The 16,726-nt window shown below is 42.6% G+C and overlaps 1 protein-coding gene across 1 annotated transcript in view; it reads right to left on the bottom strand.

Moving 5' to 3' along the window:
• KCNK13 (potassium two pore domain channel subfamily K member 13) overlaps nucleotides 1-10,642 on the bottom strand; it is a 53,055-nt gene extending 42,413 nt beyond the window's left edge. The window contains 3 exon segments of the mRNA XM_029964137.1: nucleotides 9,518-9,693; nucleotides 9,695-9,825; nucleotides 9,896-10,642. Coding sequence (XP_029819997.1) covers nucleotides 9,518-9,693; nucleotides 9,695-9,825; nucleotides 9,896-10,642 — 1,054 coding nt within the window.
• Between the last annotated feature and the right edge of the window lie 6,084 nt (nucleotides 10,643-16,726).

Genomic DNA, 16,726 nt, shown 5'->3' with positions numbered 1-16,726 from the left:
TGCCTTGATCACTACTGGCCATCCCCTCCTCATTTCTGCCAGCTTGCTGCCCAGGCATCTTCTTTAAAAAGAGTGGTGACACCCAGATGACTGCAGCTCTGCCTTTAAGCATGGACAGAGGGTTAAAAGCAGGATTTACATGTCCTTTTCTAGGACATGTTTAGGTTAATGAGCCTCAGAGACAATGGGAAAGAACTCTGGGAAGAACAAATGCATAAACTAGTATTAATAGATAATATTTGATGGGTTTTATTCAATAGAAACAACATTTGATTTTAAAAGTGCAAGTCTGTTATGAAACATAACTGTAAAATCACCTAGTAAACAAAGCAGATCTGTTCTGTGTGTATTTTGAGGCATACCAATGTTTTCCTTAGGGAGAGAATGCTCTGCAGCAGGTTGTATGAAACATAGTATTTATTCCTTTGAATGTTGGTAAGATTAAAAAAAATAATCTTTAAATTATTTGCAATTTCATCAGTGCAACAGCCCTCCAAGATAAGATATAAACCTGTAGACTAAATAAAATCATATTTCCAAAACTAGTATTTTGTCCTTGATTTGGGTAGTAAAACACTTCACTATCTATACAGAAGTACAGTGCAAAAGATGGTTGCTTTAGAACTGATTGGAAACTCACCCATCTTGTTGTTCACATGCTCAATTTTAAATACATCAGAAAAACAGTTCAAAAGTTTCTTCAATAAAATCTTATCCAGTTAATTTCTTTTCCCAGTACTCTCCTGAATTAGTTCTTGAAGGAGGAGATAATTCATTCAGGAGGAGGAACAGAGAAAAGCCATCACTAATAGGAGCATTTCTCCTTATAAAATTTGAAAAGTTTGTTTTTTTTTTAATGCAGCTTCAGCTGCATAAATTACAAAATATTTAGTACTTTGTTATGATAAGCATGTTACATGCTACCTCCTATTGTTCTGCCCTTTTGGATTCTAGACAAACAAATTGGAAGAAACAAATGTGGGGAACCTTGAAATTGTCATTAATGGCCATCAAGAGTAACTAAAGGCACTCATGAGTAAATGTTTTATTTCTTTTTGCAATATTTCAATATTATAACTTCTGAAAGTTATATCCCCATGGGATATCAGAGAACAGCCAGAATACACTGTCCAGCTGAAAACATGGGGAGAATTCCTTTTCTGTACCTGTACCAGGAGTATCCAAATTAAAATATAGGCAAGGATAAAGTTTTACCCTTAAAGAGGTGTCAGGACTGTTCTAATGTTACAAGGTTTTGGTTTACATGTTGTCTGAAAGGTAGATCTCCTTCAGCACAAGGATATTTAAATTTGTGGTGAAAGAATGGCCAGTACAGTTCCCTGGAGCACATAGGACAGTCTTAAGAACTTTCTCATTAATCTGCAATCCAAACTTGTATCTGCTGACTCGAGGAAATAGGAATATTGCAGCCTGAGACAGACGATGCAGACTCTAGTTCTGTGGGCAGATGAGAATTCCTGTTTAAAGCATTACACATGAAAGATGAAAGGAAGAAGGGCAGCCTGTGTAACAAAATTAACTCCTACTTAGAAAATAAGAGAAACTGGCCATTACAAAACACTTTTCTTAGAATAAACAGCAAAACGGATTCCAGTGTACAGCATACAGGGAATGAAAAGAGATACGATGTAGGAAGACTACAAAAGGAAGTTATATTAAAAAAAGGAATTAATTTGCAATATGAAAGAAAAGTTGCATTTAAAGAGAAGATTCTACCTTAACAGCATTTTTCTATTTATATTTTATAGAAATAACTTCAGGAAAAAAAAGTTTCTGCTTCTAACTGGATTATAACATTTCCTTATTTTCAAAACAATTCGTGGAACATGGTTTCACTCTAACCAAGCTGTTTAAGATTTTTAAGCTTGACTATACAAATTACTTTATCTGTGTGCATAAGAACACAAAATTCAATATCATGCCTGTTTGGCAGGCATTGTCCTCTACCAGAGAAAATGAACGAAGCTCAGCTGTCCATACAGGCAGGCATGAATGACAGAATCACAAGCACAGATGTACACAAGGAACAGTTTATTTTAGCAAGAAGGCTGGACAGCTGTTGCTGTGAAGTTCCGACTAATTACTGCAAAAGAGTGTTGCAGAAAAGTACAAAAAAGATGCAAATTTATGCTCAAAATAGAAAACTTTTCTTTAGTCTGTACCTTTAGTACTTTTAAATTCAATCTTTTGCTACTACTTGGGGGTTTTTTTTACAATGTTACAGTTTTACTCTGAAGGAATATATACTTGCCACTTCTTTTGTTTTCTAATAACTGATGACTATCAGATTATCAGCAGAACCGTTTTCTGTTAAAAACTATCACACTTAAAATAGGCATGATTATTTTTGTGTGAATAAAATCACACTTAAGGTCTTATTAACATTCTCATTGTGAGGACAAAACCACCTCAAACTCAAAATTGGTTTGAGGTTGCAAAAAGCCTAGGCTATATTTGCAATCAACAGCACCTACTGATATACTGAATTTTCACAAGTCAAGAAGACTGAAACATTTTCACAAGCCATATTCTGTCTTCAGGGATGGCAGTGTGAAATCAGTGGAACACTTATGTCTCACGAATGCTATAAAAATTGCAATGTTATAATCCTAAATATATCTTCTGGCAATCTAAATTACAGAATAATATTTGAAAGATATTTTACCATTCATATACAAAATTATTTTTTTTCATTTTTAATATTGAAAAAATTCTGTTTTGAAGTATTTTACCACACTGAAAAAGCTTTAATATATTAACTGTTAGTGTATCAGTCACCTGAACAAATGCTTCACTTTAACAGCTGAAATAATTCCACTGAGCAAACAGTGCTATCTATAAGTAAACATAAATAGCAACAAAGCCTTTGTTTCCAGTATTTTATATCTTGACCAAATTATTCTAAATCACTTAAGACAGTCAGCTAATGCTGAGATTCAAGTTTGCAAACCTTTCCCCAGCATTTATGATTTAATTTAGGACAAATTTCTCCTTCTTTGTATATGTGGCTTAATCCAAGTCAAAATAATTATTTTATATTAATAACTATAATATAAATCATTACTTGAACTGACTAGTTATTAATCACTTAAGTCAATGTAGTTTCTCTTTTTTTTTTTAAACAGCATCACTATTCAGCATACCCAGACCATTTTTATTCCTAGAATTCATTCACTGGACAAACTAAGACTGCTCCTATAACCAGCCAGTAATTTGTTTAAATTAGTGTTTTTCTTTTCTTCATCCAACTTATCCCACTTCATGGTACGTCTACTGTTCTCAGCCCTGATTCAGCTTCTGCTTTCAATTAAAAGAGCAATTTTTCCTCCAGGAAATAGGAAAACTTAGCATTGCATGTGTCACTGCTCCAGTCAGAAAACCTCACTTGCTGAGTGCTGCAGTACATAAAACTATCTCCAGTTCAGCCTGCAGCATATGCTCCTTAGGGAACTTCTGGCTGGGAAAATTATAGATGCCTTAGAAGTAAGTCTTAGGCAGACACAGTAGAATTTTAGCAGCGATATCAGTTCACAATGTGCATAGGCCAAGAGCAGCCTGGCTGGAGAATGGACCCATTCTCCAGTTGGCCCATCTGGGGAAATCCAACACCTACTGGAGCTTTCCTTGGCCCAGTGTTTGTATGCTCAGTCTGCCAGGGAGTTGCAAAGGCAGCCATGAGCACGATGTGCTCCTCATCTCTGTCTCTGCAAAGGGCTGCAGTGGAATAGCCTGGGGATGGAGACTCCTTCCAATTGTCCACCCAGTGAACTGGCAACATTTCCTTCAGGCACACAGAGCTCCTACAAAGGTCCCTGCTGCGTGCCAACTGAAGGACTATGTTCCATTTTCAGCAGTGTTTTGTGCAAAAAAAGGACAATAGGAGTACTTTCCTCATGCTCTTTGTCTCCAAAACATACCACTGTATGAAACACAAGCAGAGGGAGGTACAGTTAATTACATCTGCCAAAACACAGACTTCCAGCAAAGTCCTTCCTTGCAGGACTAAGTTCTTTAAAGTAACATTCTGTTTATTTTTAGCTGCTTTTTTGATGACTATTTTTCCATCCAGTTTTTTTTCCTTTCAGCAGCAGTTATTGTTATATCTGACCTCATTGCTTTAATTAAGTAAGTGCTTCTCAGTCCATGATCAGTTCTATTTTGGGCTGGTTTAAAGTTTATTTAATTTGAGATGTATACTAAACAGGGCAGCATAATTGCACATTGTAATTCTTTTGGGGTGCCTGGTTAACCTGAGCGTAAGGGACTCTGGATAAAGTCTCTATGGCATTCCTAGGGAGACTGTACAATTGCTTCACTTCACTTAGGAAACTTTTTTCCTTATACAACCTGAATCTTCTTTGTTGCAATTTAAGCCTAGTCTTTGAAAATTCCTTCCTTCCATCATCCATTTCTCAAAGACTGGCAAAATGCTTGTCATTTTAAGTCACCCAGAATTTCAGCCCCTTCCATAAGTTGCCAAGGTGCTCCTTATTGTTTTAGCAATTTCTTTGAATATTCTAGAATACAGTTGATTTGGCCTAAATGATTTGAAAAGGTCTGACAGATTTAGGGATTCTAACCTGTTCTTTCACTTTCCTCTTTCTCACAAGTGTTAATTGTACCACACATTACTTCAGAGTTGACCTTTTCAGAAGACTGATGCAGAAAAAACCATTAAACATTTCAGCCTTCTTGGAATCATTTGTTGAGAGCTCTTCCTCTTTTCTATACAGCAGACCAATGTTTTTCTTAGTCTTTTTCACCAGTATTGTGCTGATGAATCAGTTCACATAACCCTTGACACCCCTTGCTAATAGCATAATTTTGTATCTGTTCCCTGTATTTCCATATTATTCCTTTTATTTGTCTTCACTGATCTAATTTTCTACGCATTCTCTATATGCTTCCTTCTTGTGACAGAGAACAACAAGTAACTTAAAATTTAGACACGTGTGTCTTTTATTACATCTCCTGTCCTTTTACATCTCACATTTGGATCCCATGAGCCAGCATCATTCACATCTCTTGTCCAGAAAACTGATAGCCTGCCTTCTTTAGTTTTGGTTCCTCTGAGATTCCAAATTGCAAATTTCTCTTTATGGAAAGTTTTGTTCTCAAAATCCCCTGTTTTCCTGTACTTTCTCCTTCTTCTCTAAAGACTAATGAACTCTGCCACTCTGTGGTCACAGAAGTTGCCTTCTACACTTCTTAGGTTAAATTCAAATCCAGAAAGCTTTTTCTAAAGTTGCTTATATGTTTCAAAAACTTGGTAGAGAACTTGTGCTCTGCTCCCAGCACATACACCTGTAAATAGAGAAATGCCCTATTATGATAAAATCATGCCCTGGAGAATGCCAACTCCTCACAAAAAGAACTAATTCCAGTCTTCTTGAAAAGGTGTAACCACTAACACTATTTCCTTTACAGAGCACAGATCTCATTTAAGAGAGAGAGAGAACCTGTGGCAGAGACATTAGAGTCATGTTGTCAGCAGGGGTGTGTTGATCTGGTTCTGCTGCTGCCTGGGTGCCCATCTGTAGGTTGGTAAGGTGGGATTTATTTCACCTACATTTCAACACTAAATTTCAACACTAGTATAAATATCAACCTTTGCACTTGGCACATCAGTTGTTTTATTCCAGTAAGGGAAGAGGAACAGGCACATTAGGACACATTAATTCATCTGACTTACTTCAGATCATCATCATCATGGCTGGGCTTTGTGAACGAAGATTTGGGGAGGGCTCTACCCATGTTTGTTACAAGCACACTGGTGGCTAAAAAGGCCAATATGAGATAAGCACGTCCAGTTGCAAAAGGCAGCAGAAAGATTCCTTAGGTGGTATATTCTGCAAGGCACGAAACTTTCTGCGTTGTCTTTTCTCCTCAAGGGTGATCCTGTGTGCTTTCTCAAAAGCATCAGCAGTGTTATAGATGGTGTGTCTCCAGGCCTCCCAACTGGAGGCCAGAGTAGACCAGTTATGGTGATCAATATGGCCGAGGTTGAGATGTTGTTTCAGGGAGTCCTTGCATCTCCTCTTCGGGGCTCCTCTCATGCAGCAGCCGGTGGCAAGTTCACCATAAAGCAGGATCTTAGGGAGGCGGTGGTTCTTCATCCTGGAGATGTGCCCTGCCCAGCGCAGCTGTGTTCTCAGCAACATGTTAGGTAGGAGAACAAGGCACCTTGTGCTGCACAAATTTAAATAAGCACAGCATCGCCAGCCAGTCAAGGGAGGTGATTGTCCTGCTCTACCCTGTTTTGGTGCGGCCTCACCTCGAGACCTGTGTGCAGTTTTGGTCACCACAATACAAGAAAGATATTAAACTATTAGAGAACATCCAAAGGAGGACCATGAATACAGTGAAGGGCTTAGAGGGGAAGCCTTATGAGGAGCGGCTGAGGTAGCTTGGTTTATTCAGCCTGGAGAAGAGGAGACTGAGGGGACACCTCTTCATAGTCCACAACTTCCTCATGAGGGGAAGCAGAGAGGCAGGCATTGATCTCTTCTCTGTGGTGACCAGTGACAGGACCTGAGGGAATGGCCTGAAGTTATGTCAGAGGAGGCTTAGATTGGACATTAGAAAAAGGTTCTTCACCCAGAGGGTGGTTGGGCACTGGAACAGGTTCCCCAGAGAAGTGGTCACCGTACCAAGCCTGACAGAGTTCAAGAAGCATTGGGACAATGCTCTCAGGTACACGGTTTGACTCTTTGGGTGTCCTGTGCAGAGCCAGGAGTTGGACTTGATGCTCCTTGTGGCTCCCTCAATTTTAGGTGTGTAAAATAAAATCTATTGTTAGGACACCAGTATGGTTGACACACGAGTGTGGTTGCAGAGCCTGCAGGAAAATGCTCCTGAGTGGCACATCTGAGGGGACCTGGTCGAAGCAGGATCCTGTGAATGCCTGGAGATCCCAGTCCACAGCACAAGCTAAGTTAAAGCATTGAAATGCACAATCAGTCTCACAAAGCAGAAGTGCTACTGAGAAGATTACGAAAGAGATATACCACAGAATCACAGAATATGCTGAGTTGGAAGGCGCCCACAAGGATCATCAAGTCCAACTCCTGGCTCTGCACAGGACCATCCCCAAGAGTTGCACCATGTGCCTGAGAGTATTGTCCCAATGCTTCTTGAACTCTGTCAGGCTTGGTGCTGTGACCACTTCCCTAGGGAGCCTGTTCCAGTGCCCAACCACCCTCTGGGTGAGGAACCTTTTTCTAATATCCAACCTAAACCTTCCCTGACACAACTTCAGGCCATTCCCTTGGGTCCTGTCACCACTGATATGATGAAAGTGTGCAATGACACTGAGTGGATTAAGAAAGAATGATGCAATTCATAAAACACATTGAGAAAGTGCCATCATTGATAAGACTTAGAAAAGCAATGTCAGGTAAAAAGAAGGGAAAGGGTGTAAATTGCCAAAGGCTACAGACCATACAGAGTCTAAAGGAAAAAGGAGTCTTGAGGACTTTTCTGCAGAAACACTGATGGAGCTGTAAAATGGGGGCAATGGAAATCAGCAAGCCAGAGAAATTACCAAAAAGTGTGAGTGGATAAGTGGATACTTGTGTTTGTGAGCAACTACAGTTAGTAATACCACAGATACACTTCTCTCCTTACCAATCTCATTTATAGAAGACATATATTAATGTAGAACTATTAACATGTGAGAAGCAACTGTATCACTGGAAAAGGGGGCTACAACACTGTGGTTTTCTGAATTGAGAGAAGACTGAAGGGACACATTGACAACGGTCTTTGAGTACCTAAGAGGCCATTCTCTGGGTATGAGGGATGGAAAGACAAAAATAACGCAAGTAACTGAACTGCAGTAAGGTAGACATCAGGAAAACCTCAGAGTAATAATGAACAAGGCTGGATTCCTTGTGGAAGCTGTGGAATCTCCAGCAGTGCAGGTATGAAATGGACAATAGCTATCACAAAAAAAAGAAGTCACATATAACTGACCTCTTCTAGGAACACAGGCAAACAAGGTAGATTTTTGAAATCTGATCCTGGCTCTTTATACGATTTTATGACTGTAGCAAAGGTTAGTATAAACATTTTATTTTGATCATACAAGAAGCATGCTTTAAGGGAGATGTTACAGTGGCAAACAAATTACAGACATTCACAAAAATGGGCTTAACAATGTTATAAGTTACTCTAAATCACCAGTTCAGCAGAACAGTGAAGCATAGTTCTTGCGTCCTACAGACTTTAGGTCTAAGGACACAAAACACCCAATCTTGAGGCCTTGAGGAAATATTAAACCAAATCGATGACGCCTTTAACAACAGAATAACCCCAGACCTAAAAAAGTCAGTATTAGGGAGGAGTGTGCTGCAGGACAGCACAAGCTCTCACATATACCACAAAAAGCAAGGCATCTCTAAACTGCTCTTCAGGAAAAAACTGTTAATAGAGATTTCCTAAAGAAATGCTGTTGGGGATTAAACATTCACACCTCAGCGTGCGTTTCACATGTGGAGGGAGTCTAATGTGAACTGGATATACCGTTACTAAGATTTAGTGACCCCATTTGTCACAGTGGTAACTGCACACAGACTGCCTGTCTTTAACTAAAGCAAGCTCCATTTTAACAAGGCTTTTAGCTGTCTGCAGCTGCTCGAATGAAGCCTTTCTGTTGACACCCATGGGCTCCCTGGGGTGCTTATGTCAGTTCCTGGTGCTATCCCTTTTAATCTTAATGTACACCTGTCAGACCCCTCGGAATTTCTATTCAGTATCACCTTCCCCTGAAGGCTCCTTCAGCCAGAATAAACTTGGGTTTACTTATTTATTATTACAGCAAAATAAGCTGTGCCCACTGACTTGATGGTTCTGCCACGGAGAGCCTGAAGAGCGAAAAGCCAAGTGGTTTGAAACCCAGCCTTTCCAAGTTGCACACTTTGCAGCTGGACACCATAAAATCTGTTTCATGGTTCTTGTTAGAACCAAATAATTCTCAGAAAGGGCTCTTCTGATCTTACAGCCTATGAAACAATCTACGTCCAGATCTAACATTTGCTATAAGATTTCCCAGAATTTAAAGACATACAGCGATCGTTCAGAGCTTTCGGCTTTGGATGTGCTGATCTCTCACAAAGTCTGCCACCGCATCCTGGACAAGTTGTTCCGCGCAGGCAAGTGACTGGCGAGGGGAACAGTGTGGTGTCCGCTTCCCTGCCCGCCCGGAGCACGACCCCCAGCGCCAGCCGGTGCTGCCCGGGGCTCCGGGGGCGCTCCCAGAGGCGAGCGCTTCCCGCAAGCGTGGTGCGACCGTGGCAGCGCCTCTTTGACAGGAGAAGGCAAAAAAGGAGCAGCGAATAAACAGAAACATGCCCGGCACCGGCAGGAGCCTGCTGTGAGCCCGGGAGCTGGGGAGGAGGAAAGGGGCTGCGCATCCCCGGCCCCCCCGCCCTGGCCTCGCCACCGCCGCCCCGGTCCCGCCCGTCCCGCGCTGCCGCCAGCGCGTCCCGCCGCTCACCGATAGTGGAAACGACGGTGCCCACGAAGTAGAAAGCGCCGGTGAAGTCCCATCGGGGCCGGATGTCATCGACACGGATGCCCGGCCACGTTGGCCCCTCGTACTCCCGGAGAAAGAGCCGGAGCTCGCGCGGCTGAGTTGGGCCCGGGTGAAGTTCTCCAATCCCGCCGTTCCTCCCAGCGCTCCTTGGCCTCCCGCTCCGTGGGCAGCTCGATGGCCGAGAAGACGGCGGCGCCGCACAGCATGTAGAGCACGATCAGCACCGCCAGCAGGAGGAACCGCGCGTTGTCCGCGTTCAGGCGACCCGGCTGGAGCAGCAAGCAGCAGCCGCCGCCACACGCATCCCCGCCCCGCGACCGGCTCCGCGCCGCCACGCACGCGGGCCCCGCTGCCGGCCGCCGCATCACGCACCGCCCCGCCGTCGCGGGCTGTGGGGCTCAAGGCGCCGCGGAGCCCGGCGGCGCGAGCATCGCCGGGAGCCGGCCGGACCTCCGCCCCGGGGCAGTGGCGCGGCGGACGCGCTTCGGGCTGCAGCGCAAATCCTGCGGCGAGGAACCGCCGCCCCGTCCCCCCGCCCGCATAGCCTCTCAGCCCACCCGCCCGCCGGGCGGGCTCCCGTGCCCCCAGTTTCATATCCCTCCTGCCCCCGCCCCGACACCGTCCGGAGCGGGAGCGCAGGACAGCATCGCCAGCGCCTCCTGCCTGGTAGGCCGGGGGCAGGCGGATCGCGCGCCCAAGCTCGCCCCGCCCGCCCTCCCCCCGCGGGGCTCCTCCGCCCGGGTCGCGCCCCCGACGGTGTCCTCCACCGCCCCGAGGGTCGCTCCCCGCGGCAGAGGCGCGACCGCCGTCCCCGAGGGTGTCCCCGGTGCTCCAGGAGAGCAGCTGGCAGGGCGGGCCGCCCCGCTGCCTCCACCTCTCACAGGGGGACAAGGGGCTCCCCCTTCCCTCCCGGCCTGTGCTCAGCCCCGGCCGTGGGGCCGAGGAGCGCCCCAGGCAACGGCGCCTCTTAGAGAGGTCGGGAGTGAAACCCTTCAGTCGGTGATATGCCTCTAGTATCAAAGCCATAAAAATTACCGCCCTTTGCCAAAAGAGGGCACCTCCTTCTCCACAGATCTGGTTATCCATCGCCTTCCCGACAAGGTGTTACATCTTCATCCTCCAGCGCTGGGCAGTCAAAGGGAAGTCGTGAAGGGAAGACAGAGGCAGCTCTCCAGCTGCAGTGTGGTTTAAAAAAGCGTTATTTGCAGGTTCAAAGAGCTCTTGATCCAAATCTTCTGGAAATATTCTTACTACAAGAAGAAAAAGCTAAACCTAGCAATATCTGGCAGTTAGTATAGTGCTGAATTCTACTTTAAAATAACTGGAGGCTAGAATTCAGCTCTGTTAAACATATTAGTATATAAACACTTTCCAGTGAAAGACAACCTACATATATTTTTTTTAAATCAGGTTAACGAGCTATTACTGTAACATCTACTCCCCTTCACCTCTTTTCTATTTCTGTTTTCTAATTATGTTGCAGTCAAAATGCAATGGGAATGAACCCTAAGGTCTTAGCAATTAGAAATCCCACACAATGGTAGATACTGGTTGTAAGAGCCATTGATGGTCTCATAGCCTGAGATATATTTGGGTATTGGTCTGAGCCCTGGGGGTGCACTGTGGGCAGTTCTCTGCCAGTGTTTGGGATAGGATCACCAGCTGTGTGGCAACAGCTGCTTGGGTAGCTCATGTTGCACAGTACATCATGTTGCAAGTTTTTATTCCCTCATCATTAGTCTTCAGTATAGACTAACATATGGCAATCAAAATTAGCAGCGATGCTGGAAGACACTAGTGAAAAATAGAAAAACAAGATGCCAGTCAAATTAACCAGACTGTGACAAGTGCTAAAGGTAACCACATGCTTCCATAAAAAGTGCTGGTATATCTTTAAAATTATTAATAGTTCCTATTAGAGTAAAAAACTCCCAACCTATTGCCAGTCTTTGCCATCCAGAAAGAAGAAAGAACTCAATCAGTGTGCTCCCAGCCAGCATAGGCAGCAGAACTGAGTGAGCACCCTCAGTCCACACTGAAATCTCCACCCACGAAAGCTGTTCTAGGGTGGCTTGGATTAGCACAGTGGGAAAAGGAGCCTTTAACTGTTTGCAACCATGACATCAATGTGATTGCCCAAAGGAATGTGAATAACAATCACACTGTCCTAAGGATTATCCAAGGAAAATTATTCAAAGTTATTAAGTTCCTCCTTATTTACATATTATTTTGTTAGTGTGGAATAGTTATTTTGGTGTTGGTCTTGGGCATAGAGGGAATTATCACATTAATGCAGGTAAAACCATCTGGCACAGTTTTGAAAGACAATGAAGTTTACTACTGTCACTGGTCATCAAACGTTGCAAGTTCCCTTAATTTGTCAAATTTGATCTTCACCAAACTAAAACACTATGAAGGATATGCAGTGATTTAATCATCTTTCAAAAAAGTGGCTTTTTAAGCACTAGACCAAGAGTGAGTTAATACTGGCTGGAATCCTGAAGAAGAAAATGAGAAGAGGCTGGCAAATATCAAAGGTGTGGCACCTTTTGTTGTTTTAAGCTCCTTTTCTTCCTTTATTCCCCTGTTTTAATTAAGGTACTTACTCTAAAGAATACTTTTGTGTAACAAAGGTCACCATTTCCATTGCTCTTGGGTAGGTACCTGGAAAAACTGGAGTGTGTGGAGAACACAAACAGTGTAATGATGCAGTCACCCATTCAGATCGTTTAAGCAAGGCTGAATAAAGAAATGCAATGTGTTCACTGGCATAAGCTAAAAATTAAAATTAATCTTTTAGTTTCAGGTAAAAAAAGTTGTTAAATATGTTGCTGATATTTAAATTAACCCCAAAGCTAAGTTTGCATCAAGAGAGCCTGAGCCCTGAAAGCATTGCCATTAACCTCAGTACAGCCACTTGTGGCATCATTACCAGGAAACCTGCTATGTCTGTCCTACCCCTCAGCACCACAAGCTCACAGCTCCCCGGTGTCTGTGTGTGTGGGCATTTAGTAACAACAGATTGGTGGTGGTGAATCTTAGCACCATTATAAAATAATAGGAAAAAAATCAATGTACTTACTCATTCTGTTGATAATATTGAATTACAACCCTGTAATTAAGAAAGCTACAGTCACTAGTAATGATTACCAACAAATGTCTGGTCAGAATAGATTTATTATTAATGCATCATCAAATTATTTGGAAGACTCATGCAGGGATTTAGTTACTCTCACTCTTTCATAGGGTCAATTACTTTTTAATTAGAGATCTCCTTTGGAAGTGATTAGCTGGTACACTTAACCAAAAATCACTAATCATCTTGGGAGGAGCTATGGGAGAGCTGAAATATACTCCTGAGCAAACTTTATACATAATGAAACATTCTGCTAGAGGAGCAGGAATATGAAATAGGGAATTATGGAATTATTTAAGTTGGAGAAGACCTTGAGATCATTTAGTCCAAGCCACAATCATTAACACTACCAAGTCCACCACTAAACCATATCCCAAGTGCCACATCTACACATCTTTTAATACCTCCAGGGATCTTAACTCCATCACTTCCCTGGGCAGTCTGTTCCAGTGCCTGACAACCCTCTGTGAAGATTTTTTCCTAATATCCAATCTAAACCACACCTGGTGCAACTTGAGGCCATTTCCTCTTGTCCTGTCACTTGTTACGTGGGAAAAGAGACCAACCCCTACCTTGCTACAACCTCCTTTCAGGTAGTTGCAGACAGTGATAAGTTTTCCCCTGAGCTTCCTTTTCCCCAGGCTAAACACCCCCAGCTCCCTCACCTGCTCCTCATAAGATTTGTGCTCCAGACCCTTCACCAGCTCTGTTGTCCTTCTCTGGACATACTCCAGCACCTCAAGGTCTGTCTTGCAGTGAGGGGCCCAGAACTGGACATTGGGTTCAAGGTGTGGCCTCACCAGTGCTGAGTACAGGGGGACAATCACTGCCCTGGTCCTGCTGGCCACACTATTTCTGGTACAAGCCAGGATGCCACTGGCTTTCCTGGCCACCTGGGCACACTGCTGCTCATGTTCAGCTGGAATGCTGCTCCTTGCCTTCACAAACCAGAAGGCACTTAGCAGATAAGATGGCTGAACCTGGCTATATAAAACAGATTTTCAAAAAATGAGAAATGTGAAAACTTTTTCCATCTCTTTTACTTCAGTTGCTGAAGTGTGGCATTCTAGTCCTCTTGGGGAAGACAACAGTTCACTTATAGTTAGGGAACACCCCATAGGGGCACTTTTATTTGAAGGTATTTGCAAATTAATTTCTACAATTGGAAAAGTGAGGCAGAGATAGACAGGGCTTAGAAGCCCCTATAAAGGGCTCTTAAAGAGCTGTCCTCAAGAACAACTTCCACTTTTGGAAGTCACTTTGCATGCTGTTTATCTTCCATCATTTCAACAGGTAAGAAAACCACTGTGGGGCTGACAGCTTAGTTTCTCAAACTGCTGACCAACCAACCACAGTTCAGAGGCAATAATTTGCAGTTAAGGGAGAACTAAGACACACAAATCAACTTGTTTAAAGACAGAACAGAGTCAGAAAAAAAGTTGGTAAAAGACTCCAAGAGCCTCCAAGCATTCCTCCATCCTAAACAGTGGAAAATACTTTCAACTAAAGGATGAACTTTTACATTGATTAATACAATGGGATCGCAATACCTTGAAAGCACTGCAAACGTATTTAGAGAGCAGTAATCGGGAATTAGTTTGAGTAGTGATAAATTTTTGATAAACAGAGAAGCAGAAAAGTATATTACAAAAAGAAGATAAGCCAAGGATAGAAAAACTGGAGATTAACATGGGAACTTAATTCTCTGAACTTACTCAGCTCCTTTCAGCCTCCAGTACTTTCCAGTTTCTTTCTTTGCCCTTCAGGATGCCAGTTACAGTTGCTCAGATTAAAAGAAACTCAGAGGTAAGACAGAGGGAATGGTGTGACCACTGTCAGTGTTTGGCTAAAATTCTGACATCCTGGGGCACTGATTAATTCCACAGCTGTAGAATGTCAGCAAAAATATCTGTGGGATTAGGCACCATCTAGCACCATAAAGAACATTACATCTCCATTCTAGCTTTTGTCAAACACACGCATTAGGTACCCAGAGTATGAAACAAAACATTTATTAGGGTGGTATGAAAAATATAATTTAAAAATACTCTGACAAGAAAAAAATTAAAATCTGGACAATCAAGAAGCGTTTTTAAGTCTGCCCTGGGACCCGAGAACATGCAGGTCTAGAAAATTGTTATTAAATAACATTTTCTGGCCAAAGGTTTTCCCAAGAGCCTTCTGTCCAGCTCCAGTGAGTACTGAAGTGCAGCTCAGTTTGAGTTGCATAGGACTGGCTGCAAAAGACTGTTGCCACCTTGGAGTTTTAGTTATCTTTGGACAGGTTTTTCTCAAAATGGGTTTTCCTTGTCTTTTTGGAAGATAATTGTTTAAACAGTTAAAACAAAACTAAACGCATGTCATTTTCAACCAAACTCAGCCTTTATTTGAACCATTAGACTCACACCACATACTGTCCAACAAAACAAACCCCTCACATTCACTCTTCTTTCCCCTCTGCCACTCAGCACTGCCTCACTTCCATGCTTATTCCACAGCCTAAGTTGCTTTGGGTCACGGCTCTTTGTTGGAAAGATTTCCTGAGTGTTTTCCTACTGGAACTGATCACTTGGTTTATTTGTCCCCAAAGGCAGACTTTGGAAGGATCTTCTGACACTTTCATTAATCTGAGCCTTGAAGAGCTAAAGTTAAATCACACCAAGTTCCTGGACACTGAAAGATTCCAGCTGGAATTTACCAGGAATGCCTCAGAGCTGGTCAAACCATTCTATGACAAAAACAGAAATACTCATATATGTAACATAATAAATCACATCCTTTACAAATTCAGGAAAACCACTTGTTAGCCAGCCTTCTAGAGCTCTTAAAGCTTTCCTCATGTAAAGACATCTTCCTACTTAGAGAACTTCTCTAATTCTCACAGAATGAAAATTACTAAAATAGTAACACTGTTAAAAGGAAAGTCCAACAATGAAGTTGCTATCTCAGTTTTTAGAGCACAGCGCTCCATTTCCAAGTTGCCTTCCCTGATCTCTGTCTTTTCAGGTTTATCAGGGACAGAATCAAACAGTTTCTGCACGTAGCATGAACAGTAAAGAGTCTGCATACAGAAATGAAAGGTGAAAGCAAAAGCAATTTTCCTATTTGTTCCATGGACATCCCAGCAGCACTCTGATCTTAACTCACACTATTTGCAAAGTTCTCAAAACCAGATAAAGCAATAAGAATGATTACTGAGCCTCTATATTGCCAACATGAGCTAAGAAATGAGCAACCTAAATACCCACATTTCTGGTATTTGCTGTGAACAATGTGTAAAATTCCTCTCTGATATGGGCAAGCCTATTTCCCTATTTAGATCCATTTGTCCCTTGAATATGAGACTGTACAATAATTTCCCCAACAATGAGTCAAAGCCATAACCTTTCTGAGAGAACTTGAGTGTAACTAGAGAAGGTAGAAAAACAGGGAAAGGAGTTGAAAGATGGAAAAGAAGCAGTACTTGAAAGAGTTTCTCTATGGATTGGTCTGGGATGGTATAGGAACACAAAAGACAACTTTGCCTTGCTAGGCAGACGCCACGACAGTTTCCTAAACATGCACCTTTTCTGTGGTAATTTTTGAATAAATCAGGAACAGATATTAGACAAATATTAGAAAGTAGTGCTCTCCCAGTGTACTTCAAACCATCTTGGGGATGACACTGCAAAATGAATGCAGTAGCAATGGAGCAGCTACCCAGTTAGATTATTTGGGACCCAGAGTAAAACACTCTGAATTAAGTACCACACTATACTACAGGATTGCCAGGTTGCAGGATCAGTTGTTCATACATCCCACAACACTGTTTAAGACTGCTCTGCAGCTCTCAAGCCCATCCAGTGTAATTTAGTGTTTGGACAGTGTCTGAGTGACTGTAAGGCAGAAAAAAGATTAGGAAATAACTGAGAAGCCACCAAATAATGCAAGAAACCAAACCAGTGAATATTAGTGCTTGCATTACAAGTGATCACTGCAAAGCAAAATTCCAATCCAATTTAAAATGCATACACTTAGAAGATGGAACAAGGATA

Source organism: Manacus vitellinus, unplaced genomic scaffold, assembly GCF_001715985.3.
Source record: "Manacus vitellinus isolate BGI_N305 unplaced genomic scaffold, ASM171598v3 scaffold_6_pilon, whole genome shotgun sequence".
Lineage (NCBI taxonomy): Eukaryota > Metazoa > Chordata > Aves > Passeriformes > Pipridae > Manacus > Manacus vitellinus.
Note: the sequence above shows the minus strand (reverse complement) of the source record. Positions and strands in the feature narration are given on the sequence as shown.